This window comes from Ornithorhynchus anatinus, chromosome 16 (assembly GCF_004115215.2).
Source record: "Ornithorhynchus anatinus isolate Pmale09 chromosome 16, mOrnAna1.pri.v4, whole genome shotgun sequence".
Classification (NCBI taxonomy): domain Eukaryota; kingdom Metazoa; phylum Chordata; class Mammalia; order Monotremata; family Ornithorhynchidae; genus Ornithorhynchus; species Ornithorhynchus anatinus.
Window position 1 is genome coordinate 1,351,750 of NC_041743.1, and position 27,088 is coordinate 1,378,837.

The 27,088-nt window shown below is 57.7% G+C and overlaps 1 protein-coding gene across 1 annotated transcript in view; it reads left to right on the top strand.

Annotated features, from left to right (window-relative positions):
- Positions 1–404: 404 nt before the first annotated feature.
- Positions 405–27,088, top strand: part of POLQ (DNA polymerase theta) — a 34,265-nt gene continuing 7,581 nt past the window's right edge. Inside the window, exons 1-19 of the mRNA XM_039914339.1 lie at positions 405–627; positions 3,610–3,792; positions 5,493–5,623; positions 6,135–6,291; positions 7,017–7,125; positions 8,522–8,741; positions 9,985–10,135; positions 10,219–10,356; positions 10,669–10,881; positions 12,250–12,392; positions 13,560–13,761; positions 13,891–14,033; positions 14,552–14,745; positions 17,088–17,212; positions 17,803–18,046; positions 19,092–22,033; positions 22,121–22,264; positions 23,141–23,337; positions 24,952–25,192. Coding sequence (XP_039770273.1) covers positions 405–627; positions 3,610–3,792; positions 5,493–5,623; positions 6,135–6,291; positions 7,017–7,125; positions 8,522–8,741; positions 9,985–10,135; positions 10,219–10,356; positions 10,669–10,881; positions 12,250–12,392; positions 13,560–13,761; positions 13,891–14,033; positions 14,552–14,745; positions 17,088–17,212; positions 17,803–18,046; positions 19,092–22,033; positions 22,121–22,264; positions 23,141–23,337; positions 24,952–25,192 — 6,100 coding nt within the window. The remainder of the gene's footprint in view (positions 628–3,609; positions 3,793–5,492; positions 5,624–6,134; positions 6,292–7,016; positions 7,126–8,521; positions 8,742–9,984; positions 10,136–10,218; positions 10,357–10,668; positions 10,882–12,249; positions 12,393–13,559; positions 13,762–13,890; positions 14,034–14,551; positions 14,746–17,087; positions 17,213–17,802; positions 18,047–19,091; positions 22,034–22,120; positions 22,265–23,140; positions 23,338–24,951; positions 25,193–27,088) is intronic.

The window sequence follows — 27,088 nt, forward strand, 5'->3', positions numbered from 1 at the left end:
TGCTTAGAACAGTGCTTGGCACATAGCAAGCACCTAATAAATGCCATCATCATTACTGATAAGTTCGTTTGAGTGAATGAATGAATGAATGAATGAATGAATGAATGAATGAATGAATGAATGAGACCAAGGCGCCCGAGTCTTGCCAAATCGTCCATTGCAATCGCTTAGTCCAGTGCTCTGCACATAGTAAGCGCTCAATAAATACTATTGAATGAATGAATGAAGGAGGGAGAGAGGGAGGGAGGGAGGGAGGGAGGGAGTGGAGCGGTGTCCCCGCCCACCAGCACTTCCTCCCTCCCTCCGCTGGGGGCGCTCCGGCTCCCCGAGGCCGAAGCCTCTCCGGCCGCTCCGTCTCGGGCGCACTCTATGGTCCCCGGTCGCTCTTTGGCCGGGAGGCTGCGATGGCGGCCGGGCCGCTCTTTCCGCCCGGCTCTATGGTTCCGGGTGGGGGCGGCCCGGCTTTGAAAGCGCGAGGCGGGAAGGAGGCCGTCGGGCCCGAGGCTGAGGGGACGGCGGCCATGACGACGCCTCCGCCGCCGTGGCGGAGCCGGGGCGGGAAAAGGCGCCGCTCGGGCAGCCCTCGGGGCCCGGGGCCGCCCTCGCCGAGCCCGCCCCCCGGCCCAGGTACGACCCCCGCAGCCGCTGCCGCCGCCCCCCATTCCCTCGCTCGGGCCGGAGGGGCCGTGTGGCCTAATGGCGGCCGCCCGGGGTCAGAGGTCAGGGGAGGCCCACTTGGAGAAGCAGCGGGGCTCGGTGGAAACAGCCCGGGCTGGGGAGGCAGAGGTCACGGGTTCGAATCCCGCCTCTGCCACTCGTCAGCCGGGGGACCGTGGGCAAGTCACTTCGCTGGGCCTCAGTGACCTCCTCTGTCAAATGGGGATGAAGCCTGGGAGCCTCACGTGGGACCACCCGATGACCCTCTGGCTCTCCCCCAGCGCTTAGAACAGTGCTCTGCACATAGTAAGTGCTTAACAAATACCAACGTTATTATTTTTGTTATTAACAAGTACCAACATCATTATTCACTTCTCTGTGCCTCAGTGACCTCATCTGTCAAATGGGGATGAAGACTGTGAGCCTCACGAGGGACAACCTGATGACCCTGGATCTCCCCCAGCGCTTAGAACAGTGCTCTGCACGTAGGAAGCGCTTAACAAATACCAACGTTATTATTAACCACTTCTTTATGCCTCAGTGACTTCATCTGTCAAATGGGGATGAAGACTGTGAGCCTCACGTGGGACAACCCGATGACCCTTTATCTCCCCCAGTGCTTAGAACAGTGCTCTGCACGTAGGAAGCGCTTAACAAATACCAACGTTATTATTAACCACTTCTTTATGCCTCAGTGACTTCATCTGTCAAATGGGGATGAAGACTGTGAGCCTCACGTGGGACAACCCGATGACCCTTTATCTCCCCCAGTGCTTAGAACAGTGCTCTGCACGTAGGAAGCGCTTAACAAATACCAACGTTATTATTAACCACTTCTTTATGCCTCAGTGACTTCATCTGTCAAATGGGGATGAAGACTGTGAGCCTCACGTGGGACAACCCGATGACCCTTTATCTCCCCCAGTGCTTAGAACAGTGCTCGGCACATAGGAAGCGCTTAACAAATACCAACATTATTATTAACCACTTCTTTATGCCTCAGTGACTTCATCTGTCAAATGGGGATGAAGGTGGTGAGCCTCACGTGGGACCACCTGATGACCCTGTATCTCCCCCAGCGCTTAGAACAGTGCTCTGCACATAGGAAGCGCTTAACAAATACCAATATTATTATTATTATCTTCTCTGTACCTCAGTGACCTCATCTGTCAAATGGGGATGAAAACTGTGAGCCCCACGTGGGACCACCCGATGACCCTGTATCTCCCCCAGCGCTTGGAACAGTGCTCTGCACGTAGGAAGCGCTTAACAAATACCAACATTATTATTAACCATTTCTTTATGCCTCAGTGACTTCATCTGTCAAATGGGGATGAAGGTGGTGAGCCTCACGTGGGACAACCTGATGACCCTGCATCTCCCCCAGTGCTTAGAACAGTGCTCTGCATATAGTAAGCGCTTAACAGATACCATCATTATTATTATTATCATTGACTTCTCTGTACCTCAGTGACCTCATCTGTCAAATGGGGATGAAAACTGTGAGCCCCACGTGGGACCACCTGATGATCCTGTATCTCCCCCAGCGCTTAGAACAGTGCTCTGCGCATAGTAAGCGCTTAACAAATGCCATCATTATTATTATCATTGACTTCTCTGTACCTCAGTGACCTCATCTGTCAAATGGGGATGAAGACCGTGATCCCCACGTGGGACAACCTGATGACCTTGTATCTACCCCAGTGCTTAGAAGAGTGTTTGGCGCATCGTAAGCACTTAACAAATACCAGTATTGTTATCGTTCATTCATTCACTCATTCCATTTGTTTATTCAATCGTACTTAATGAGCGCGTACTGTGTGCAGAGCACTGTGCTAAGCATTTGGAAAGTCCAGTACAGCAAAAGAGAGAATCCCTGCCTATGACGAGCTCTCAGTCTTGTGTCTTTCCCTGTCATTAGTACAGTGCCTGGCGTATATTATCGTGATAATGTTGTCTTGTTTTTGTTTTGTTCTGTTTTATTCTGCTGTCTCCCCCGTTTCATAATGTTGGTATTTGTTAAGCGCTTACTATGTACAGAGCACTGTTCTAAGCGCTGGGGGAGATACAGGGTCATCAGGCTGTCCCACGTGAGGCTCACAGTTAATCCCCATTTGACAGATGAGGTCACTGAGGCCCAGAGAAGTTAAGTGACTTGCCCACAGTCACACAGCTGACAAATGGCAGAGCCGGGAGTCGAACTTAGCCCGTGAGCCCGTCATTGGGCAGGGATCGTCTCTCTCTGTTGCCGAATTGTCCATTCCAAGCGCTTAGTCCAGTGTTCTGCACATAGTAAGCGCTCAATAAAAACGAATGAATGAATGAATATACTAAACGCTTAACGCAATCCATAAAAAAAAAAATCCGTGCCGGACAGGGACTAGGTCTGACCTGATGATCCTGGAGCCACCCCAGCGCCTAGTACAGTGCTTGGCAAATAATAATAATAATAGTAATGATGGTATTAAACACTACATGTCAAGCACTGTTCTAAGCTCCGGAGTAGATACAGGGTTATCAGGCTGCCCCACCTGCGGCTCACAGTCTTAATCCCCATTTTACAGATCTGGTAACTGAGGTACAGAGAAGTGACTTGCCCCCCGTCACACAGCTGACAAGTGGCGGAGCCGGGATTAGAACCCACGACTTCTGCCTCCCAAGCCCGGGCTCTTTCCACGAAGTCTCGCTGCTTCTAATAATGTTGGTATTTGTTAAGCGCTTACTATGTGCAGAGCACCGTTCTAAGCGCTGGGGGAGATACAGGGTCATCGGGTTGTCCCACGTGAAACTCACCGTTAATCCCCATTTTATAGATGAGGGAACTGAGGCCCAGAGAAGTGAAGTGACCTGCCCACAGTCACCCAGCTGACAAGGGGCAGAGCCCGGGGTCCGAACCCATGAAAATGCTAGAAAATGCTTCACGACTACCACAATTCTCGTCGCTCCTGTCAGGGCAGGGTCCGTCGGTGACGGTTCCCGAAGGCCGGATGGACAAGCTGCTGCTGGCCAGCTGGGGGCTGCCCCACGAGGTTCTGGAGACATACCGACGCCTCGGCGTGGTGCGCATGTTCGAGTGGCAAGCCGAGTGCCTCCTCCTCGGGCGGGTCCTGGGAGGAAGAAACCTCGTCTACTCAGGTAGCTCGGGTTGCCTGCTTCCGAGAGCTGATTCTGGGAGGGGGCGGCCACTTGTCCACCACACGGACCTCGCCGCGGGGTCTAGCGGACGGGGCTGGGAGACGGGAGGCCCCGGTGGTCCGGAGAGGTGTCCTTGGACAAGTCACTTAACCTCTCTGGGTCTCAGTCTTTTCGTCGGGAAAACAGGGTTAGGTTTTCTGCTCTCCCTCTAGACTGTGGAATGTGTTTATTCCTATATCATCCTCTCCCAAGCGCTCACTACAGTGCTCTGCACACCGTAAGCGCTCAACAAATACGATGGACTCCCTGCCTCTTCGATTGTGAGCCCCATGTGGGTCTCATCTGACTGCCTGGAACCTACCGTCAGGCTCACCTCAGTGCTTGCACGTAGCAAGCGCTTAATCCGTGCCGCTATTCATCCTGTCCATCGTGAGAAGCAGCGTGGCCTGATGGAAAAAGCGCCGGCCTGGTCCTGGGTTCTAATCCCAGCTCTGCCACTCGTCGCTGTGTGATCTGGGCAAGTCGCTTAACTTTTCCGTGCCTCAGTTTCCTCCACTGTAAAAATGGGGATTCAATTATCCATCCGCCCTCCCGCTTAGGCAGGTAGCCCCCATGTGGGACAGGGACTGAATAACTCGTACCTGCCCCTGCACTTAGAACAGAGCTTGATGCATAATAAACACCAAATATCATTATCATTATTATTATTATTATGATGTCCCATAGGCCCAGTGGCCTCAGGGCTGAAAACTAGCTCCAAGACCTAATTCTCTCTGCGCTTCAATAGTAACGGTGATGGTTTTTCTAGGGGATCAGGGGCCCCACTGGTAGCGATGCACTATATGCTAAGCGCTCAAATAACTGGCTGCCTCAACGAGGCACGCGACCTTTCCCCTCTCGGAGATTAGTTCACATTATATTTACTTTGTTGAGGAGTTGGGAGAATTCGTGAGTGAACAATTAAGTATTTTCCAGCCTTGAACAGAAAGTCAAATAGTCCTTTTCAACTTATTCTCATCTGTGCTTGTCTTGGTATCTCACGGCCACCACGGGGCTTGTGTATTTATCCATTTGTTTATTGTTTGTTCACTTGTGTCGTCTCCTGGCTCTGCCACTTGCCTGCAGAATGACCTTGGGTAAGTCCCTTTACTTCTCTGTGTCTCAGTTTCCTCCTCTGTAAAATGGGGATTAAGACTGTGAGCCCCAAGTGGGACAACCTGATCACTTTGTATCCCTCCTAATGCTTAGAACAGTGCTTTGCACGTAGTAAGCACTTAATAAATGCCATTATTATTATTATTATCCCTCCTCTCCCTCCTCCTTCCACTGTGAACCCAATGAGGGACAGGGACTCTGTCCAACCTGCTTATCTTATATCTATCCCAGTACTTAGTATAAGGCGTAGCACAGAGTAAGGGCTTAAAACCACCAGTCTTTGCTTTCATCATCTTCTTTGTTGTTGTCTTTGTTGTTCTCTTCTTTGTCTTTTTCTTCTTTGTCCTTTTTGTCTTTGTAGCCTGCTTCTTCGTTGCCTTCTTTCTGTCATTCTCAACAATTTGTCAGTTTATGCCAACTCCTTCCCCCATTAGACTGTTAACTCTCACCCACACCTACCAACTTACTCACGTAAGCTCCCACGAGACCCCGGGGTCCCCTTTCATTAATCATGTGACCCCCTTGCGTTAATCGTGCCGTTTTAGCTCCTACGAGTGCCGGGAAGACTCTCGTGGCCGAGCTGCTTATTCTGAAGAAGGTTTTGGAAACCCGTAAGAAAGCCCTCTTCATTTTGCCCTTCGTCTCGGTGGCCAAAGAGAAAAAGTATTACCTGGAGGTGAGCTGAGAGAACCCTCTACCTCGGTCGTCTCTCCTGGGCCGGAAGCGGGAGGACGTTGGGGGGATGGTTCTGTCCTGCTCTGCCTGGCACACGTGCAGATCAGAAGGTGACGTGGTAATGGTCTTTATTAAGCACTTGCTGCGGGCAAAACACCAGGAAAAAAAGTCACCCGGATTAAAAGTAGACAAGGTCACAGCCTAAGGATAAGGGGTAGGGGGGGCCGGCGACAGACACGCAAAGAAAGTGAAATAAACGTTCATTCATTCATTGTCATATTTATTGAGCATTTACTTACATTCAGTAGTATTTATTGAGCGCTTACTATGTGCAGAGCACTCTACTAAGCGCTTGGAATGTACAGTTCGGCAACAGATAGGGACAGTCCCTGCCTCCAGGACCAGGCTGCTGGGGGGCGTGGGGAGCGGTTGGGCTAGGGCGGCAGGGTGACCACAGTCCCACGCCGAGATCTGTCCTCCCGCCGACGGGCTGCTCCTCTTTGCCCACCCAGAACCTGTTCCAGGAGGTCGGACTCCGGGTGGGCGGCTACATGGGCAGCAGCTCGCCAGCGGGCCGCTTCTCTTCCCTGGATGTTGCCGTCTGTACCATCGAGCGAGCCAACGGGCTCATCAATCGCCTCATTGAGGAAGAGAAGATGGATCTGTTAGGTGAGACAACGAGACCCCCTGGGCCCATTCTGAGGGGGAGGGGTGGGGTTGTTGCCGTGCAGTGCCAGCGACTTAGGCCTGGCCTGCCCTGCCCTCTCCTCTCTCCCGGCACCCCCTGCAGCCTCCGGGGTCTGGAGCCAAGAGGCAGCCAACTGGCGGGATGGCCGTAATTTGGGTAAAACAACAATGGCCCCCCTCATTTCAAGGTCTCCCTGGTTCGGCTTTTGCTGTCTGGCAAGATCGAGAAGCGACGACCCCCTCCACTCAAGCTCTCTCTCGGGTGTGGGATGCTGTAGGGCAAAGAAAGCCGGAGAGGGGTTCATTCATTCATTCACTCAATCGTATTTATTGATTAAATTGTTGTTTGGCCGGCGGGGGCGGGGACGGGGCCACCGGACGAGGTTTCTCACCTGTCGCGGGCTGCACCCGGGAACGGTTGTGTGTTTCGTTTGGAACGGTCTCGTTGCCGGGGTTGGCTTCTCCTGGCCGCCACCTCCAAGAGCTGGGCCGAAGTGGAAGCGGGTAGAGTCCACCCCTGCCGGCAGCACGCTCTGCCCCTCCTTCCCTCCCTCCGTGGCCCTCAAGGCCCCGGTCAAGTGGATCCGACCTCTGCTGGAGCCCGCCGGGGCCGGAACGCGGCGATAGGCAGGCTGGACCCGGTCCCCCTGACCCACCGCCTCGAGCCGGCCCCTCCCAGAAACCAAGCCTCCTCCTCTTCGGCTCAGGGATGGTGGTGGTGGACGAGCTGCACATGCTGGGAGACTCCCATCGGGGCTATCTGTTGGAGCTTCTGCTGACCAAGGTCCTCTTCGTAACGCGGAGAACCGCCGCCAGGTGGGCCGGGGGTAAACCGGGGGCCGGGGCAGCCGCCGTTTCTCTCGCGGTCACTGGGATTCAGATTCCCGGTCAAGCCCAGTGTAGTCCTGGAAACCGCTTCCCGGAAGCGATCCTGATCCAATCCCATTTTGCACGAAAACCCGGGCTTGCCAACCTTGGGTTTCATGTTGGTCGTTAGCTGTCTTCTCACCAGTTAGGGGGTCAGCTCCTTGAGGGAGAGGTCTTCCCTACCAACTCTACCACAGATACTTGCAAGCGCTCAGTACAGGGCCCCGCTCGTTAGCAGATGCTCAGTCAATCGGTCATATTTATCGAGCCCTTATTGTGTGCAGATCGCTCTACTGAGCGCTTGGGAGAGAACTTTACAAAAAGAGTTGGTAGTCAGGTTCCCTCCCCACAAGGATTTACAGTCTAGAGGGAGAGACAGGCGTTAATGTAAATAAATTCCGGTTATGTCCATGAGCGTCGTGGGATTAAAGGTGGGGTGAATAAAGGGTACAAATCCAGGGGCAAGCACTGTGCTAGCATTACAGGATACAAGGACACAGTCCCTGTTCCACAGTCCCAGGTAGAGAGAGAACTGATATCAAGGCAGTGAATGGGATTTTTTTTTTTCCTAATGGTATCTGTTGCTTAGTAAGTGCTTTGTAAGTTATGTGCCAGGCGCTGTATTACGCACTGGAGTAGATACAAGCTAATCAGGTTGGACGCAGTCCATGAACCTTATGAGGCTCACAGTCTTAATCCCCATTTTACCGAAGAGGGAACTGAGGCCCCGAGAAGTAAAGTGACTTGTCCAAGTTCACCTAGCAGATGGGTAGCAGAGCTAGGATTAGACCCCAGGTCCCTCCGACTCCCAGGCCTGTTCTCTATCGACTCGACCCCGCTGCTTCTATCATTATTGATTGGTTGATAGTAAATAATCGAGTCTTTGAGCCTAACTCAGAGACTAAACCGACACCCAATCCTCACTTGAATTTGAGGCCCGATTTGATTTGACCAGATTGCTGTGAAAAATTGAAGCTCCACCATCAACCCAGGTCCATTTTTCTCTGAACTCGGATGAACGCGGGTTGGGGAATAAAAAGTTCTGACAGAAAAGAGAACGCTCCACTTTGAATTTCATTTGGGGTAGAAGATTCCTATTGTTCTTCATCCAAGTACCGTTGTGCCTCCGTAAACATGTGGAACCTACAGAGATCCTCAGGTTGCTGGATGCCAGGAGCTAAATGCTGCTTTTCTGACCGAGCAGGGTGAAACATTCTGAGGAGTAAAGCGGGTCGATTGGTAGTAGAGAGAAGAAAGATCAGTAGAAGTGCAATTGAAAAAGAATCCAAACTTTACTGTTGCTAATAATCATAACCTAGGTGGTGTGTGTTTGTGTGTGTTTTAGCCAGGCCAGTTCACCGAATGATTTCCATGAAGGTGTTCAGATAGTGGGCATGAGCGCCACTCTCCCTAACCTGGGTCTCTTGGCATCCTGGTTGAACGCTGAGCTGTACCAGACGGATTTCCGGCCGGTGCCACTTCTGGAGCGGGTGAAGATCGGCGGTGCCGTCTACGATGCCTCCCTGAAACTGGTTCGGGAGTTCCAGCCGGTGCTCCGGGTCAAGGTAAATCTCTCGGGTCAGCTCGGCTCCCGACCCTGCCGTCGCCCCGTTTTGTCCCGCGGGTGACGACGGAGGAGACCGAGTCCGGTTTGGGACTTTCACCGGGCCGCGGTATCGGGGGGCAGGGAAACCCGCCAGCCTCCGTGGGCACTCTGGCTGGTAGTGGCCTCTGCCTTCCCGGCCAGCCACCCGTCTACAGGCAGATCTGAAAGGATGGCCCGAGGAAGTGGGGCTGAGGTTCCCGTGCTCAAATGGGGTGGCTCGGACCGCCAGAAGACCCGCGGACTCAAAATGGTCAAGCTGTGTTAGAGAGGGATTCCCCGTAAATGCCTTCTGCAATTTGAACCCTTCATGGATTCAACAAGAGCTTCCCATTTTGGCCCCGTCAGTGAGGTGGGTCTCCCTCACCTCTCCTTGAGAGCACCTGACCCCCGCCCCCCCGTGCCGCTGGGGCTGAATTCTCTGTGTCTTGATGTCCTCTGCGTTCTCTGTGTCTTGGCGTTCTGAGGGCCAGTGTCAAGCAGTTGTAAATCTCAGGATTTTGAGAGACTCGTTAATACGGCCAGAGAATTTCCAAAGTCATTTCTGTTTTAACTCCGGCCCGACGGCCCCCGTCTTTCCGTTTTACTTCCCATCCCAGAACCGAAAACTCACACGAGCGTTCCCCTCAAGACTGTAACGCCTTTGCGGGCGGGGAACGTGTGTACCAGCTGTTATACTGTACTCTCCCAAGTGCCTCGTCCAGTGTTGCGCACAAGGGAAGCGCTCGATGAATACAGCTGATTGATCGGCTGGCACAACTGCCTAAGTAAATGGGTTTGGTGGATTGTGTGGTGCGTTGGAGTCATCTCTGGTTCTCGGATTGAAATGGCGGTGTTGCTTATAGCAGGGAATCTGTAGCCGGGGATCGACGTATGAGCAGTTGAGGGCCTGGAAGTCAGAGGAGAGGGTGGTTTTTAATTTTATTTCTTATGGTATTTGCTTAGGGCTGACTACGTACTGAGCACTGAGATAGATACAGGATAATCGGGGACAGTCCCTGTCCTCTTAGGGCTCCCCTTCTTAATCCCCACTTTACAGATGAGAGAACTGAGGTCCAGAGAGTTGCCCGGGGTCACCCAGCAGACAACTGGTGGAGCTGGGATTAGAACCCAGGTCCTTTCGACTCCCACCAGGTCCAGGTTCCTTCCAGTAGGCGACGCTGCTTCTCTGGTTCTTCTGCTGGTAATCCTTCTCTTCCCTTCAGGGCGATGAGGACCACGTTGTCAGTTTGTGCTACGAGGTCATCCACCAAGGCCATTCTGTCTTAGTCTTTTGCCCGTCCAAGAGCTGGTGTGAGAAGCTGGCCGACATCATAGCCCGCGAGTTCTACAACCTGCAACAGCGCCAGGCCGAGGGTGGGTGCCGAGGGCCCGCAGTGGGGACCACCGCCGCCCCCGGGGGTCTCGGCGACGGCTGGAGCCGTATCTTCTCTCGCTAGATCCATCCCATCCTGCCCCGGTCGTCCTGGACCAAGCGGGACTCCAGGAGGTGACGGACCAATTAAAGCGCTCGCCTTCGGGACTGGACTCGGTGCTCCAGCGGACTGTGCCGTGGGGTGTGGCGTTCCACCACGCAGGTATTCCCGGCTGGCCCCGCCGCCTCCCCTCGGGTCGCGGGTCCGAGTGGTCGGCAGATCCTGCTGACCTTCCCCTCCTGTCCAGGCACTCTGCTCGTTCACAACCTCCTGGCGTCCAAACCGCAGAGGATGGGGGCCCCCCAGATCCGGGTCCTGCTTCCATCCTCTTCCGAGTCCGGGAGCGGGATCCCGTTCCTCCTGCAGAATGTCCTGGGGCTTCGGCTTCTCTGGCGGGGCCCGGCCGAGGGGGTCCTCTCCCGGGCTTGAGGTCTTTCCAGCACCCCTTCTCCCCTCCTCTCTCCCCTACTCCAGGCCTCACTTTCGACGAGCGGGATATTATCGAGGGGGCTTTTCGGCAGGGGCTCGTTCGGGCGCTGGTGGCCACCTCCACCCTTTCCTCGGGCGTGAACTTGCCCGCCCGTCGCGTGATCATCCGCACCCCCACGTTCGGCGGCCGGCCGCTCGACATCCTCACCTACAAGCAGATGGCCGGCAGGGCCGGCAGGAAGGGCGTGGACACAGTCGGTAAGTGGACAGGGGGCCTCGGGGCTGTTTGCTAAGGCTTGCCCCGGGCCACGAGCCGCAATCTGAGGCTAATCGAGATCCTTTAGACGGCGAGCCCCCAGCTGGACAGGGACTGTGCTCAAACACATTATCCTCTACCTACCCCAGCGCTTAGTAGAGAGCTTGGCACAGAGTAGGCGCTTAACAATCAGCATTATTATTATCTGATCCTGTAGTCTTCGGATAATAATAACTGTGGCATTTGTGGAAGCGCTGACTATGTGCCAAGCACTCTACTAAGTGCTGGGGTAGACACAAGGTCATCAAGCCTCAGTTGGGGCTCACATTGTAAGTAGGAGGAAGAACAGGGATTGAATCCCCGTTTTAAAGTTGAGGGAACTGAGGCCCAGAGAAGTTAAGTGACTCGCCCGAGTTCACGCAACAGGCAAGCGGCAGAGGTGGGATTAGAACCCAGGTCCTTATTCCAGGCCCAGGCTCTTTCCATTAGGCCTTACTGCTTCGGACTACTGGCCTTAATTAAGATGAAGTCATTTTTCTGACTTTCATGGGCTGGGATTTATTATTTCCAGGGAATTTGGGCTACCCTTTCTTCCCGAGACCGAACCACAAGCCTTGACTCATTTCTTTTAATTTGCTAGGAAACGGTCAATCGAATTCATTCATTCATTCAATAGTATTTATTGAGCGCTTACGATGTGCAGAGCACTGTACTAAGCGCTTGGAATGAACAAGTCGGCAGCAGATAGAGACGGTCCCCGCCGTTTGATGGGCTTACGGTCTAATCGGGGGAGACGGACAGACAAGAACAATGGCAATAAATAAAGTAATTCATGTGAGGGAGGAAGCCCCAGCATAGGAACTTGGCCTTGCTGGATTCTCAAAGTGGATTCTCCTGTGGATTCTCAAAGTGACCACAGGTTCCCCACTCATCCCTGTCCTCCCCGTCGCTCTCGGCCTTCTTCCGGAGGGCTGGGGGGTGGCTAGCGGCCCCGGAGAGGTTAGCCAAAGCCTCCCAGGAACTCGGCTGTAACCAGATAATTGTCATCCCATTATTAGCAATGCAGTGGCTTGTTTAAAGGTCCTGGGCTGAGGACCCTCTGCTGTGCAGATGTGGCCCGGGGTCTCCTGGCCATTCAGTGTCCACTCAGTGTCCTCACTTTCACTTCCCTGAGGGGCTTTGTGTGAGGTAGTTATGAAAAGGGAGCGTACTCCTCCTCTTCATCCTCCTTTTTCTTCCTCCCTCCTCCCCCCATCCTTCCTTCTTCCTCCTCCTCCTTCCTTCTGTTTCTTCCTCCTCCTGTTCTCTGCCAGAAACACAGTAGCGCGCGCGCGCGCGCGTGGCAAGCTCAGGCACGCTTTTGCCCTTAGGTGAGAGCATCTTAGTGTGCAAGTACTCCGAGAAGTCGAAAGGCATCGCTCTGCTCCAGGGGTCCCTAAAGCCCGTCCGCAGCTGCCTCCGGACCGGAGCCGGGGAAGAGATGACGGCCAGCATGATCCGAGCCATCTTGGAGGTACGGCACGACGGGCGAGAGAGCTCCTTTCGCCCCTCCGGCGGGCGGGATGGGATACCTACAGTCAACCAGACAGTCAGTCGTATTTATTGAGAGTTTACAGTGGGCAGAGCGCCGTATTAAGCGCTTGGGAGAGGATAATGGAACAATATCACGGACACATTGCCTGCCCACAGCGAGTTTACAATCTAGAGGGGGAGACAGTCATTAAATTAAGTTACAGATATGGACATTAAGAATTGTGGAGCTGGGAGGGGGATGAATGAAGGAAGCAAGTCAGGATGATGCAGAAAGGAGGGTTTAGTCAGGGAAGGCGTCTTGGAGGAGATGTGCCTTCAAAAAGGCTCTGAAGCGAGGGAGAGTGATGGTCGGATATGAAGAGGGAGGGCGTTCGGGGCCAGAGGCAGGACTTGAGCGAGAGGTCAGTGTGAACGTTAGCATTAGAGGAGTGAAGCGATTGCTTGGTTTCCTTCACTTCACGCCCTCCGGGCTAGGGTTGGTTCCTGGTTTCTGCCGGGTGGGCAGCCGAGGGAGGTGGTGGAACGTGGAATCATCGGGCTTGGCAGGGCTGACAGGGTTCCTTGGCCCCGGGGGGAACCTGGCTCGTAGGCTCCTCACCCCAATTCCTGTCCCCGCCTCCTAGTGCTGCCCCTTTCAAGGTTAGCTGGGTATGACCACCGAGTCCAGAGCCGACTCCTTGCCCTCGCTCCCTGCCCGCTTTCTCAGAGGGTTGTGTTGCCTCAAATCAGGGGCAGTGGGTCCTCCGCCCCTCGACGTCAGGGTGTCCTGGAGTGGGTTGGGAAGGATCGCCCTGGCCTATCCCCTGGTCCGCCCCACGTCTCCCTGAATGGGCCCCGGTGCACACGCGTGTTCCAGAGAGAATACAGATGCCGAGGAACAAGTTCTGTTGAGTAACGGGCCACTGGCCTCAAGAGACTCATTGCACCAATCCTCTCCAGCATCCCCGAGGCCGGTTCCAAAATTTCTTCCTTCTCGGAGCCAAGGCCCCTAACTCGTCACCTTGCCAAAATTCACCTCTCCCCATCGAGGGTGCCTGTGGGAACGTGACCACCCCCCCGACTCCCTACCCCTCTCGGCCGGACCGAGCCTTGGGTGAAATCGCCCTGCTCTTCCCTGGCCCCTCTGGTCAAAACCCTCCTGTCGTAGATAATAGTCGGCGGGGTGGCCAGCACGGCCCAGGAGGTGCAGACTTATGCCTCCTGCACCCTGTCGGCGGCCAGCCTGCGCGAGGGCCAGCGGGCCGCCCCGGGGGACCAGGACACCGTCGAGCGGGGAGCGATCGAGGCCTGTGTGGCGTGGCTGCTGGAGAACGAATTCATCCGGGTCCGGGAAGCCGGCGAAGATAAAGGTAATCGTCCCGCTTCCTCCGCTTCCCACTGCCGGGCGAGGGCGGCGTTCTCTGTGGGGGCACCCGGAGCGGAAGCCGATGCTCGCCTGGGGCTCGCCCTCTGAGTTTTACCGCCCGCTGCTCTCTCAGGGAAAGTGTATCAGCCAACCCATCTGGGCTTAGCCACCCTCTCTTCCTCGCTGTCACCGACGGAGGCTCTGGGGGTTTTTGCTGACCTGCAGAGGGCTATGAAGGGGTTCGTCCTGGAGAACGACCTGCATATCCTCTACCTGGTAGGTGTTTCGTCTTCTAGCTTCTCCGGGCCGGTGTGGAGAAAATCCCACACAGCCTGAAAGGGTAGAGGCTTCATAATCGGCCTGGCCTATCGCCCTGGGCTGGGTGACGTGCAGATGGTCTTGGACAGACGGGAAAAACCATCGTTCGTCGCAGCCGATTCCTTTACGGTCAGTGGAGGTTAGATCCCTGTAAAAATACTTGGCAGCAACGTGGCCTAGTGGAAAGAGCCCGGCTTAGTACAGTGCTCTGCACAGGGTAAGCGCTCAATAAATCCGATCGAATGGATGAATGAAATGAGTCAGTAGTACCTGGGTTCTAATCCTGCTTCCGCCGCCTGTCTGCTGTGTAACCACGGGCGAGTCACCGTGTGCCTTGGTTCCCTCGTGGGTAAAGCGGGGATTAGGACCGCCAGGTCGGGCTGCCAGTCACCCCCGCCCGGAGGTTCAGCGGGGTGAAGGCGGCTATGGGCGACCCGCTTCCTCCGCGGGGCCTCGGGCCCGCTTCCCCCTCCTAGGTCACGCCTGTCTACGAGGACTGGATCACCATCGACTGGTACCAGTTCTTCTGCCTGTGGGAGAAGTTGCCCACCTCGATGAAGCGGGTGGCCGAGCTGGTGGGGATCGAAGAAGGGTTCCTGGCCCGCTCGGTGAAAGGAAAGATTGTGGCAAAGACGGAGAAACAGCACCGACAAATGGCCATCCACAAAAGGTAGGGGGTTGAACGGTGGACATCCCACTTCTGAGGGACATTTTCCCCCACTAGCTCGTCGTGGGCGGGGAATGTGTCTCCTTACTGTTATATCGTACTCGCTTCCAAGCGTTCAGTACGGTGCTCTGCGCTCAGTAAGTACTCAATAAATACAATTGAATGAAAGAACGTACGGGACCTGGGAAGATTAGATGGCGATGGGCAAAAGTCTAAATGGGGGTTCCATGACTATTCTCTCTCCTACTTAGATTCAGTAAGCGCTTGGGAGAATATAATACAGCGGTAAGTTCGTGAGCCCCGCACCCAGGCTTGGGAGTCACAGGTCATGGGTTCGAATCCCGGCTCTGCCACTTGTCAGGTGTGTGACTGCGGGCGAGTCATTTCACTTCTCTGTGCCTCAGTTACCTCATCTGTAAAATGGGGATGAAGACTGTGAGCCTCACGTGGGACGACCTGATGACCCTGTATCTCCCCCAGCGCTTTAGAACAGTGTTGTGCACATAGTAAGCGCTTAACAAATACCAACATTATTATTATTATTCTTCCCCAGCGCTTAGAAGAACAGTGCTTGACCCACAGGAAGCGCTTAGCAGAGACCACAGTCATTAGGAGTCTTCCCCTTGACTCTTTTTATCGCCATCGTTCTCGTCTGTCCGTCTCCCCCGATTAGACCGTAAGCCCGTCAAACGGCAGGGACCGTCTCTATCTGTTGCCGACTTGTTCATCCCAAGCGCTTAGTACAGTGCTCTGCACATAGTAAGCGCTCAATAAATACTGTTGAATGAATGAATGAATGCAGGTATCCCTGAGATGACGCTCTTGAATTTTCTTGGCGGTATTTCTTACGGCCCACTCTCACTTGGAGAACACCAGCTGAGCTTACCTAGACTTAAACACCCTCCCTCCCCTCCCCCCTCCGTCTCTGAAGTATTTTGACGGGCTCGAACAGGGGAATCAAACGCGTTTCGGTTTAGCTTCAGATAACGACTGATGGATCCAGCGTAAACGAGGATCGATCTCTGGCCTGGAAATCTAAAGTACCTTCTCGCTGAAAATAACGCATCACATTTATAAAATTGAGTAGTTACGAGTGTTTGCATAAATAACACCTAGTGAAACAACCTTTTACCATCGTTACAGGTTGAAGTGACTGGTCGTGCACCTGGCTTTATTGTCCATTTGGGGATCTATTTATGTGGCTTTGGATCTTGGGAACGCATCGGTGCATTGTTTTCTGGGGGACACTAGTCTTGGCGTAGCCCGCTTTCCCTCACCACTCTGCTCTCCAGGATCTATCAAAGGCGCTAATCGGGACTGAAGGGGAGAGAGAGAGCTTTTCTTGTAATAATAGTCATTTTAAAGCATGACTACAGCGCTTAGCGTAAAGTATCTTCCGGTGTCGGGATGCCTCCTGACCTGTGCATCTTGTTCAGCCTCTAATAATAATAATAATAATGTTGGTATTTGTTAAGCGCTTACTATGTGCCGAGCACTGTTCTAAGCGCTGGGGTAGTCACAGGGGAGTCAGGTTGTCCCACGTGGGGCTCACAGTCTTAATCCCCATTTTACAGATGAGGTAACTGAGGCACAGAGAAGTTAAGTGACTTGCCCAAAGTCACACAGCTGACAAGTGGCCGAGCTGGGATTCGAACCCATGAACTCTGACTCCAAAGCCCGTGCTCTTTCCACTGAGCCACGCTGCTTCTCTGCAGCAGGCATCGTCCCGGGATGGGAGACCCAGAAACCACCTGGCTCGAAGGATTGGAGGGGGTTGGGGCTGGGTTGAGTGGCCACAGCGGCCTGTTTAGCTGGCCACCTGGCCGGCCCCACAACCGGGCCTTCGAGGTCCCGGGGAGGGTTGGAGACCCAGCCTCCGTTCTTAGTAATAACTGTGGTATTTGTTAAGCTCTTACTATGTGTCGGGCATTTTGTTAAGCATTGAGGTGGATGTAAGCAAATCGTGCCCGGTATATTGTCCTCTCCTATGCGCTTAATAGGAGAAGAAAAGCAGCAGCGTGGCTCGGTGGAAAAGAGCCTGGGCTTGGGAGTCAGCGGTCATGGGTTCGAATGCCGGCTCTGCCACTTGTCAGCCATGTGACTGTGGGCGAGTCACTTCACTTCTCTGTGCCTCAGTGACCTCATCTGTAAAATGGGGTTTAACTGTGAGCCTCATGTGGGACGACCCGATTACCCTGTATCTCCCCCAGCGCTTAGAACAGTGCTCGGCACATAGGAAGCGCTTACCAAATACCAACATCATCATCGTTATTATTAATACAGTGCTGGGCACCCAGTCAGCACACAACAAATGTGATTGACTGCCTGACTGATTTGCCCGACAGGTTTTTCACCAGCCTTGCCCTGCTAGATTTAATCAACGAAGTGCCCCTCAAGGAAATGACAGAGAAATTCGGCTGCAGCCGGGGGCAGATTCAGTCTCTCCAGCAGTCAGCGGCTACTTATGCGGGTGAGTTCTGCCTGGCAGGAACCCTCAGGGGCAGCCAGTTTGACCCTAGTAGGTAGGTCGGTAGGTAGCCGATGGGGTGATGTCGGGTCCTGGCTCCGGGGATTGTTGGGCCTGGTGGTCCTCCGCCAAAACCCCCGGTGTTCGGAGAAGAGGAGACTCTCCCGAGGCCTCTGGTATATGATGCACCTGCTCCTTGGATTATTGGTTCGGGAAATATCCTTTGGGAAAGAGCACGGGTTTGGGAGTCAGAAGGACCCGGGTCCTAATCCTGGCTCCGCCACTTGTCGGCTGTGTGACCTTGGGCAAGTCACGTCTCTGTGCCTCCGTTCCCTCATCTGTAAAATGGGACGTAAGACTAGGAGCCACATGTGGGACAGGGACTGGGTCCAACTGGATTAGCTTGTACCTATCCCGACGCTTAGTACAGTGGTTGGCGCCATCACCATTTAGAAGGTGAGTTCCGTGCGGGGAGGGATTGGCGTCACTTGCCGGCCGGGTCCTTCCCGAGCACCGGGCGCCGGGCCCGGCAGGTTGTCACGGGGTCTCGGTAACCGCGGTCGTGCCCTCGGTCAGTGGCGCCTCTCTTGCAGGGATGGTGACGGTGTTCTCTAACCGCCTGGGCTGGCACAACATGGAGCAGCTGCTCTGCCAGTTTCAGAGCCGCCTGTCGTTCGGCGTCCAGCGGGAGCTGTGCGACCTGGTCCGGGTGTCCCTGCTCAACGCCCAGCGGGCCAGAGCCCTCTACGCGGCTGGCTTGGTCACCGTGGCCGACCTGGCCCGGGCCGGGGCGGACCGGGTGGAGGCGGCGCTGAGGAACGCCGGGCCGTTCCGGAGGTGAGCACTGGGGCCCGAGGGGCCGTGGGGGGCAGAGAGCGCTTTGCGGAGCTGAGAGCGGAGGCTGCGGGCGAGATGGCTTCCTTTCCGCCGGGGGCCCCGTGGCCTGGCTCTGGCTTGACCTCTGCTAATCAAATCAGTCAACCAGTGGTATCTGTTGAATGCTTACCACGTGCAGAGCACTGTACTAAGCGCCTGGGAGAGTACAAGAGAACAGAGTCGGAAGGCGCGCTCCCTGCCTACAGTGAGTCTAGAGAACTGGCCGCTTAATGAAGGTCCAGAAAGCGGCGTGGAATCACAGGACCCTCCTGGGGGAAAATTGCAAATCCTCCTGGCGTTCAGATGGGAATACTTGCCTCTGAGGGTTTGGATCTTCTGCGTGAATGCTGGAAGCCTCTGTCGGAACCCGAGGGCCAGCCAGGAAGCAGCCAGGGCCCGGTCCCACCCTGCCGGGCCCGATTTGCTCGAATGTGGTCTGGGCCCCGGAGAATTGCCAGAGTTTAAAGGGGGCGATGTCACCATCTCCCACCGTAGCCCACTCACCCGTTCGGCCACCCTACCGGCCACGGAGTCCTTCCGCACGGCGAACTCGCCCCCGCGGATAAAATCGCACCGGCCGCGGCCGACCTCCACCGCGGTTTCAGGTCTGCCCCCGGGGAACGGGCCGCTGCCGGTCGTCGGCTGTCCGTCGACATCGTCGTTGCTTTGCCTACCCGACCTCCTCCCGTCGGAAAGCCCGTTTTCCCATTCCCGCTCGGGTCTTCCGTGAGTCGTAGCCTGCTTCTTGCTTTGCGTTTTCCGGCTTGATCCCCGACAAGCCTCTCTGCGTTTGCCTTGCTGGGGGCCGCCGACATCAGGTGGTCCAGCCTGGGTCTCCCGTGGCCCGTCTTGGCCCGGGCACATCTTGGAACTGCGGAGGCCAGTGTGGGGCGGCCCCTTCTCCCTAATCCTCGGAGGAGTTCCTTCCTCCCCGGGTCCCCTTCCTCACCCCAAGCTGGGTCCCGTTAGCTTAAGTTGCTTAATTCATCCTGTCCCTCCCGGCCAGCACCCGCCGGGCGGTGGACGAGGAAGAGGAGGCGGCCGAGGAGCGTCGGCATAAGCGCACCATCTGGGTGTCCGGGAGGAAGGGCCTGACGGAGAGAGAGGCGGCGGTGCTTGTCGTGGAGGAGGCCACGGCCATTCTGCAGCAGGACCTGGCCGGGATGGGCGTCCGCTGGACTCCGGATTCTCTTCTGAAGCCGGGACCCGGAGCGGGGGCCGACGGCGACTCGGAGGCGGAGGACCGGGAGTTGAGGCGGCGTGCCGGACGGTCATTTCAGAGGTCCGGGACCCCCGAGGGGAAGGACAAGGGAGCCCAGCCCAGGCCTCGTCCAGTCAAGAGTCCACCGAGGGCGGTGCCAGAATCCGGTAAAGAGAACCAGGGGCGTCCTCCTCCTCGGACCTCCGGCTTCGGAATCCCCGGGGAGGGTGTCCCACGACATCAGCCCACACCGGGAGAGCCAGGTGCCGCAGCCTGGCTGCCCGGGGCAGGGAAGCGGATGACCTTGGACCGTGGCATGGGAAAGGACAACACTCGGGTGCCCGAAGGCCGGCCCGGCTCCCGGAGGAAGGATCGAGCGCTCTCTCTAGAAGATGGGATAACACCGGCTCTGAGCCCCACTTCAGAAAACCTGCCAACTACTCCCAGATTCGGAGCTCGGAGCGGGGCGGCAAACCAGCCCGAAGACAAAACTGGGAGGTGCAAGCGACGTCGCTTGCTTCCGGGAGACTCTGGGACGCAGAGGACGGGGTCTCGGGGCCGCGGGGGACCCGGCGGCGGTGGTCGGAAAGAATCCCCCTCCTCCGGCGGAAAGACTGTGGACGTTTTAGGGTCCGGGTCCCCTGCTCCCAACCCTTCTGTTCACGTTAGGGCCGAGCGGGACGCGAACAAGTCATCGGACCCTCCACCCGCCGAGGGAACCCGTTTGGAGGGTCCCTTTGTAAAGCCAGGTCCCGAGAAGAAGCCTTGGGACACCCCGGAACCTCAAGCCAGGCGAACCGGGAACCGACGGGCGCAGCGAGGGCCTGGAGGTGGCGTGCACAAGAACGATGCAGTCGTTGGCTCGGAAAGCGGGCACGATCGCCACTGGAAACGTGGGAGGCCGAGCGTCCCCGGGCCCACCGTCACCTCCCTGGATTTTCGGGATGTGGAGGGAAGTATAACTAGGACAGCCGAGCCCCGGGAAGAACCGGTCCAGGACGGGGGCCGACTTAGGGACGCCTCTCAGAGGGACGGCAGAGCAGGCGTCTGTGCCGCAACCCAGTTGAAAGCCCAGCGGCCTGCGGACCCGGACCTCGGGCCTGGGGACTTTGAAGATAGCTTCCAGCTGGACACCCAGACGGAGAAAATCATTCAGCAGCGGCCGACGGCCGAGAGTCCCGGACGACGGGGGACCGAGGGCCCGGCATGGAGGGGCAGCGGGCACGCCAGCCGAGCCGGCGCTTTCCAAAACGAGGACGTCGCCTCGGGGCACCTGAATCACGCGTCCGCGAACGCCAGGAAGCAAACCGCCAGGATCCTGAGCCCGGCAGGTCTCCGGTCCAGGCCCCCCGAGCAGCCCGGGGACGCTGCACCCGGCGGCAGTGAAGGAAACGAGGTGTCGGTCACTGACTCCCAACTCACTCGCTTTCTTCAGGGTTTTCAAACTCCAGAGTCAAAAGCAGAGAGCCTCCCCGCGACCCCCGCAACGAGACCCGTCCAGCCGACCCCGTCCAGCGTAGCCGAGGGCCGGTCCGTCTCCGAGAGCAGCCTGAATCTCAGTAGCAGTTTATTGTTCGACAGTTTCGACGGTGACCTTCCCGGAAGCCAAGCAGAGCCCGTCTGTGACCCGCAGGCGGCCGAGCCCCTCCCGCTGGGGATCCCACCGGACCACGGCACTGACCACCCGTGCCCCTCGCGCCGGGAGCCGCCGAGGAGGGTGACCGTTGGCCATTCGCCCGCCATCGAGCCCCAGCCGGCCCTGTTCGGCGACAAGTCCGTCGACTTCTCAGAACTGGACTCTCTCCAGATGGCCGAAGTCCTGATTCCCGCTCCCAGCCCAGAGGCGCGGGCCCCCACCTCGCCTTCTGAGGGAGCGGAGCCAAGGGAGCCGTCGGACGTTGAGAAGGACGATGGCCGCCACTCTGTCGCGGGCGGACGTGGGCCAGGTGGAGGATCTCCGGGGGCTGAAGTCCCCAGGGAAGAGGGAGAAAGTCCCGGGCTGTGGTCGCAGACGTTCGATTTGAGCCCGGGACTACAGGGCCTTTTAGATAATTGTCCCCGCCCCCCAGAAGCCGTCCAGCCGAACGGGGCAGGTTCGGGTCTGCACGGAGGGGAAGAGGAGCCGGCGGACTTCAGGAGCCGGGAGGAGACTGGTTCAGCCGTGGTACCCGGTCACCCGCGCAGAGGGTCAGCGTCCCCTGAGGTCGGTTCACGATCCGAGCGGGGGAGGTCGGACCGTAGGGCCGGGCCCCCGGCGCTGCGCGCTCAGACTGCGTCTCCTCTGAAAGGCGAGGGAGGCCTTGGGGCACCCGATCCCCATCTCGACGGGGGCCTCGGACTGATCCCGCCAACACCCGCCGCTGCTAAGCCCGTCCTTCCAAGCGCCCTGGGCATGTCCTGTGGGAAGCCCAACAAAACCCAGGGGATTCCGGGCCGAGATGGAGCCTGGCATCTCCTACCGCAAAACGCAGCCACTCGCGGCTCGGCCCCGGAGCCGCAAGACCAGCGCGTCGACCCGAGGGCCGGCGGAGTCTCCGCCGAGCCGTCCCGGGACGCTTGGCTCTCCCCCTCGGTCCCCGGCAGCGCCGAGACCCTGACCGTCATTGATGTGGCCAGTGACAGGACTCTCTTTCAAACGTTTATCCGAGAATGGCAGGGCCAGAGAAGATTTGCCATCTCGGTGGCTTGCGAGAAGATCGGTCGGCCCAAGCCCCCCAGATCCACGATCGGGGGCCAGCTCAAGGAAGGTAGGCCGTCGTCCCCTTCCCCGCCCTCTCCACTCCTCTCACTCTCCTGAGCTTTCATCCCTCACCGGTTCCCTTCTGCCGTATTAGAAAGATCCTCGCGGCCCGTCCCGATCACCGACGACGGGTTTCCAGTCCAGGGGTCCGAGGACGTCTCGGTGGTCGGCCTGGCCGTCTGCTGGGGCGGGAAGGACGCCTACTATCTGTCACTGCAGCGGGACCAGAGTCATTCCGGTAAGCAGGCGTGGCCGGCCTGAAGCGGAGAGCACCGCGTCGCCCTTTCCTACCTTCACTCTGGGGTGAGAACAAGCAGTTGGGCGGCTCGTTGGCAAAGGCTCGCGCGGAGTCTTGGGGCATCGGAGAAAGCCGCGGAGGAAAAGGGAAACTGCGGAACTTCCCGGATTGGAACGCGGGCCGAGCCATCGACCCCGTGGAACGGGGGCCGGCCCGGCCGGTCGGGATCTCGGCCGGAGCCCGTGCCCCGCGGGCTTCCGGTAGACGGGAGGTCAGGGGCTTCCGCGCCGCTCCCTTCCATCCCTGCTCTCAAGCTTCCTGCTAAGGTTTCCCGGAGCGTCTAGCGGGGCCCACCTGCGCCGCTTGTAGCTCAGCGGCAGAGCGCGCGCTTCGCATGTGTGAGGCCCCGGGTTCGATCCCCAGCCCCCCCGTACTTCGGGGGAAGCAGCATGGCGTGGCGGATAGGGCACGCGCCCGGGAGTCAGAAGCTCATGGGTTCTAATCCCTCTTCCGCCTACTTGTCTGCTCTGTGGCCTTGGGCGGGTCACTTCACTTCTCTGTGCCTCAGTTCCCTCGGCTGTAAAATGGGGATTAAGACTGCGAGCCCTATGCAGGACAAGGGGGTATGTCCAACCGATGGGCTCGTATCCACCCCAGCGCTAGTTCAGTACGGTGCCTGGCACATAGTAAGAGCTTGACAAATTATTATTATTGTTATTATTATTCTTCGATACACCCTGTGAGATTCAGAAACCGCCCCCCTCCCGGGGCTGCCAGTATCAACACGCTTTGCCGTCGTCGGTCTCAAAGAATTCCAGATGAACTTAATCGATTTCCCTCCCTCCCCCCTTGCCCGTCCCCCGTAAAACATTTCAGACATCAGTGCCAGCTTGGCACCCCCTTCTCTGGACCCACGCCTGCCGGTGGAAGAGAGACTGCGGCACCTCCGATCCTGCCTGCAGCAAGAGCCCGAGGGACGGCGCTCGCTGGTCGTGTACAATTTCATCCCGCACTACAAAACCCTGCTCGGGGCCTGTGACGTCTCCCTGGCCGGCAGCTTCGAGGACCCAAAGGTTTCCAGCCTCCCTTGAGCTCTTCCTTTAGGGGATGACACCGCTCCCGCCTCGCGGGATCGCCTGTTGCGGGGTTCGGGTCGGACCGCCTCGGTGCCGTAGAAGGTCTCGCTGTCTCTCCCGGCGTCGGAAGCAGGTCTCCCGGCCCGGTGGCGCTCCTCTCCCCGGCCGCAGCCCGAGCGCTGGCCTCTTCTCGGAGATGTTTCCGGACCGGCTCCCGGCGGGCAGTGAGAGCACGAGGGTTTATCCCGCGGGGGCGTCTGAGTTCACCCCGTGGAGGGTCGTTCCGCACTGCTCTGATCCAGCCGATGAGCGGTATCTAGTGAGTGCCTGTTGTGCACCGAGCACCGTACCGAGCTCTCGGGAAAGTACGACGCGGTAGACGCGATCGCAGCCCGAGAGGAGCTCGTGGACCGGGCGCGGCCCGAGGACCCCGTGGGAGTCAGAACTGCAGAGTTGGAGAAATCGAAGTGGAGAGGGGCAGAGTGACTAGGGGAGATGCAGCCGTGGCCATTTCCACCCCGGGGAAAGGTGCTTTTGGGGGGAGCGGGGCGTGGTCTAAACCGTCAGTCGATAGCGGCGTCTGTGTGCGAAGCATCGTGGTAAAGGCCTGAGAGAGCGGAGGTGCTCCCAAGGCTAGGGTCTAGGGGGCCGGGGTTGGCAGGCGTTAGTATCGTTTCTCCTCTGGCTAGAAGTGGATTCTAGAGGAGATGTGATACCGGGAGGGTTTGCAAGGTGGGGAGAGTGGCAGTCTGTGGGATCTGAAGCAGGAGAGAAGGGAAGGCTGTGAGGAAGGAGAAGCCGGAGGGATGAGAATGAGGCACGCCGAGTAGGTCGGCTTGAGAGGATCGAAAATGGAGAGCTGCGTTGTAATGGGAGGGGAGCGAGGCTAAGCGGTCGGAGAACCGATCGCCTTAAAGGCGACGGTCAGGGGTTTCCGTGGAGAGCGCTGGACAACCATCGGAGCTCTTCGAGGAGTGGGATAAGCGCAGAGGGACTTCCTGGGAAAACGATCGGGGCGGTCGAGCCAAGTGCGAGGCCAGGGGAGAGGAGGGGCCGTAGGCAGGGCGGCCGGCGAGGTGATGGTTTGGATGGAGGGGAAGGGGCGGGTCCCGGAAACGTCGTAGAGGTGAAACGGTCAGCATCTGGAGGCGGGTTTCCGTGGGGGATAAAACCGATCCGGTGGCGAGCTCGTGTCGGCGGAAAATGGTTCCCGTCAGTTGAGGCTAACCCCTGGGAACCACCGGGCCTCCCGGGTGCCTTGGCCACAGCCGGTCCGCCTCTTCGGCTGAGACTCGGCAGGAGCCTTGGACTTTCCTCTCTCCACGCTCTGACCCTCCGCCTCGGCCGGCCGGGGCGGAGAAGCCACTGTCGCCCCGGGAACGGGGCGGTTCAGAGGGTGACCCCGGCATTGCCCGGGGATCTTGGTGGCCGCGGGCGGGCGTGGCACGAGGGAGGGGTTGCCAGGGCCGCGGGCCCGGAGCCGCTCAGCCCCACCTCGCTCGCTCTCCCGCCTTTTCCAGAAAGGGCCCGGGGGAGCGGCAGCGGGGCCCAACCGGGAGGGCGGCGCTACCCCGCATGGGATCCAAGCCGCCCCGTGTCCCTCCCTCCCAGGTGGCCTGCTGGCTCCTGGACCCGGGCTCCGTCGAACGGACCCTGCACGGCATCGTCGCCAGCTTCCTCCCCGACGAGCTGCCCCTGCTGGACGGCATAGACTCCGGCCCGGGGGTCCAGAGCCTCGGGCTGAGGGCCGGCGCCCGCCGCTCCGGACGCTACCGGGCCGCCGTCGAGTCTGTTCTCGTCTTCGCGGCGATGGAGCGACTCAACTGCCTGCTGCACAAAGAAAACCTACAAGGTGGGGGGCGGGGTGGGAGAGGTGTGGGGGGTGTGTGTTGTAAAACAGCCAGCTATTGGAGAAGAACGAGGTATCCCGCCCTTCTCCGCCTCCTGCCTGCCGTGGAGCCGTGGGCCCCCAGACGCATCTCCTGATTTGGGAGTTTGTCCTGCTGCACAGGGCCCACGGCCCGCTGACCGGGCTGGGCCGGCCTGAGGGGCCCGGTAATAATAATAATAATATAATAATGATGTTGGTAATGGTTAAGCGCTTACTTTGTGCAGAGCACCGTTCTGAGCGCCGGGGTAGCCACGGGAATCAGGTTGTCCCACGTGGGGCTCACAGTCTTAATCCCCCATTTTGCAGAGGAGGGAACTGAGGCCCAGAGAAGCGAAGTGACTCGCCCGCAGTCACCCAGCTGACAAGTGGCAGAGCCGGGATACGAACCCATGACCTCCGACTCCAAAGCCCGGGCTCTTTTCCGCCGAGCCACGCTGCTTCCCCCGGGGCTCGTGGCTTTCTCCGCAACCCCGGGGGAGATACCGCTCGTGGATTCCCCGCCTTCTCCTCCGCTCCGGCCTCTCTTCGCCGACCTACCGAGGCAAGGAGGGGGGTAGGGTTTTAGTAGTCAGGGGGATTTATTGAGCGCCCGCTGTGGGCAGAAGACCACCGTACTGAGCGTTCCGGCCAGGCTCCGGTCCCCCACTCGGGTGGGCAGCCCCATCAGAGCAGGCAGAGCTCTGAAGCCTCCCCTTTGCCCCCGACGCCCCCTTTGCTCCCTAGCGAGCGAGTCTGGGGCTCTCGGGCCCGAGGCCGATAGCCGGCAGGTGAAGGCGGAGCTTGGCTTATTTACTTTCCCGCCGTAGACCATGAGCTGCTTCTGGGCGCGTGCAGAATCTACCGACTCTGTTGTATTCTCCCCGGTGTCTGCTGTGTGACCTTGGGCAGGTCACTTCACTTCGCGGCGCCCCGGTGGCCTCACCTGTAAAATGGGGAGTAAGACTGCGGGTCGCGTGTGGGACGGGGACCGTGCCCAACCCCGATTGGCTCGGATCCACCTCGGCGCTTAGTACGGCGCCCGGCACAGAGCGAGCACTTAACAAATGCCACAGTCATTTTCAGTACAGTGCTCTGCACACAAGAAGCGCGGGGAAAGCAGCGGGGCCCCAACTGGAAAATGGGGATGAAGACCGTGAGCCCCGTGTGGGACGGGGACTGCGTCCGACCTGATTAGCTCGTATCTACCCCCGCGCTTAGCACAGTGCCTGGCACATAGTAAGCAATGAAACGCCACAGTGATTGTTTTAATTAAGTGCTCAATAAATGCCTTGGGAGTTGGGGGGAACAGTGGGGTGAAACTGTCCGCTCAGTGTCTCCAGCGTACTTGCTCTTGCTGTCGTCCGCTCGGTTGTCAACGTAGGGGGAGCGGTGTGGCCAAGTGGGTAGAGCCTGAGCCCGGGGGGGTCAGAAGGACCTGGGTTCTGATCCTGGCTCCGCCCCTCGTCTGCTGTGTGACCTTGGGCCGGTCACCTGACTTCTCCGTGCCTCAGTTCTCTCATCTGTAGACTGTAAGCCCGTCGATGGGCAGGGACGGTCTCTATCCGTTGCCGAATTGTCCGTTCCAAGCGCTCAGTCCAGTGCTCTGCACGTAGTAAGCGCTCAATAAATACTATCGAATGAATGAATGGGGATGAAGACTGTGAGCCCCACGTGGGACAGGGACTGTGTCCAATCCAGTTACCTCGAATCTACCCCAGTGCTTAGTTAAGTGCCTGGCACATGAGAAGTGCTTGACAGATACCGTCCACCACTATTATTATTATTATTGTTTCAGCCTCATCCCGGGCGCTCCAGAAGGGCACGCGGGGCATCTCTGTAAACCCTGCACCCTGGTAGCCGGGGGGAGGTCAGGATCGT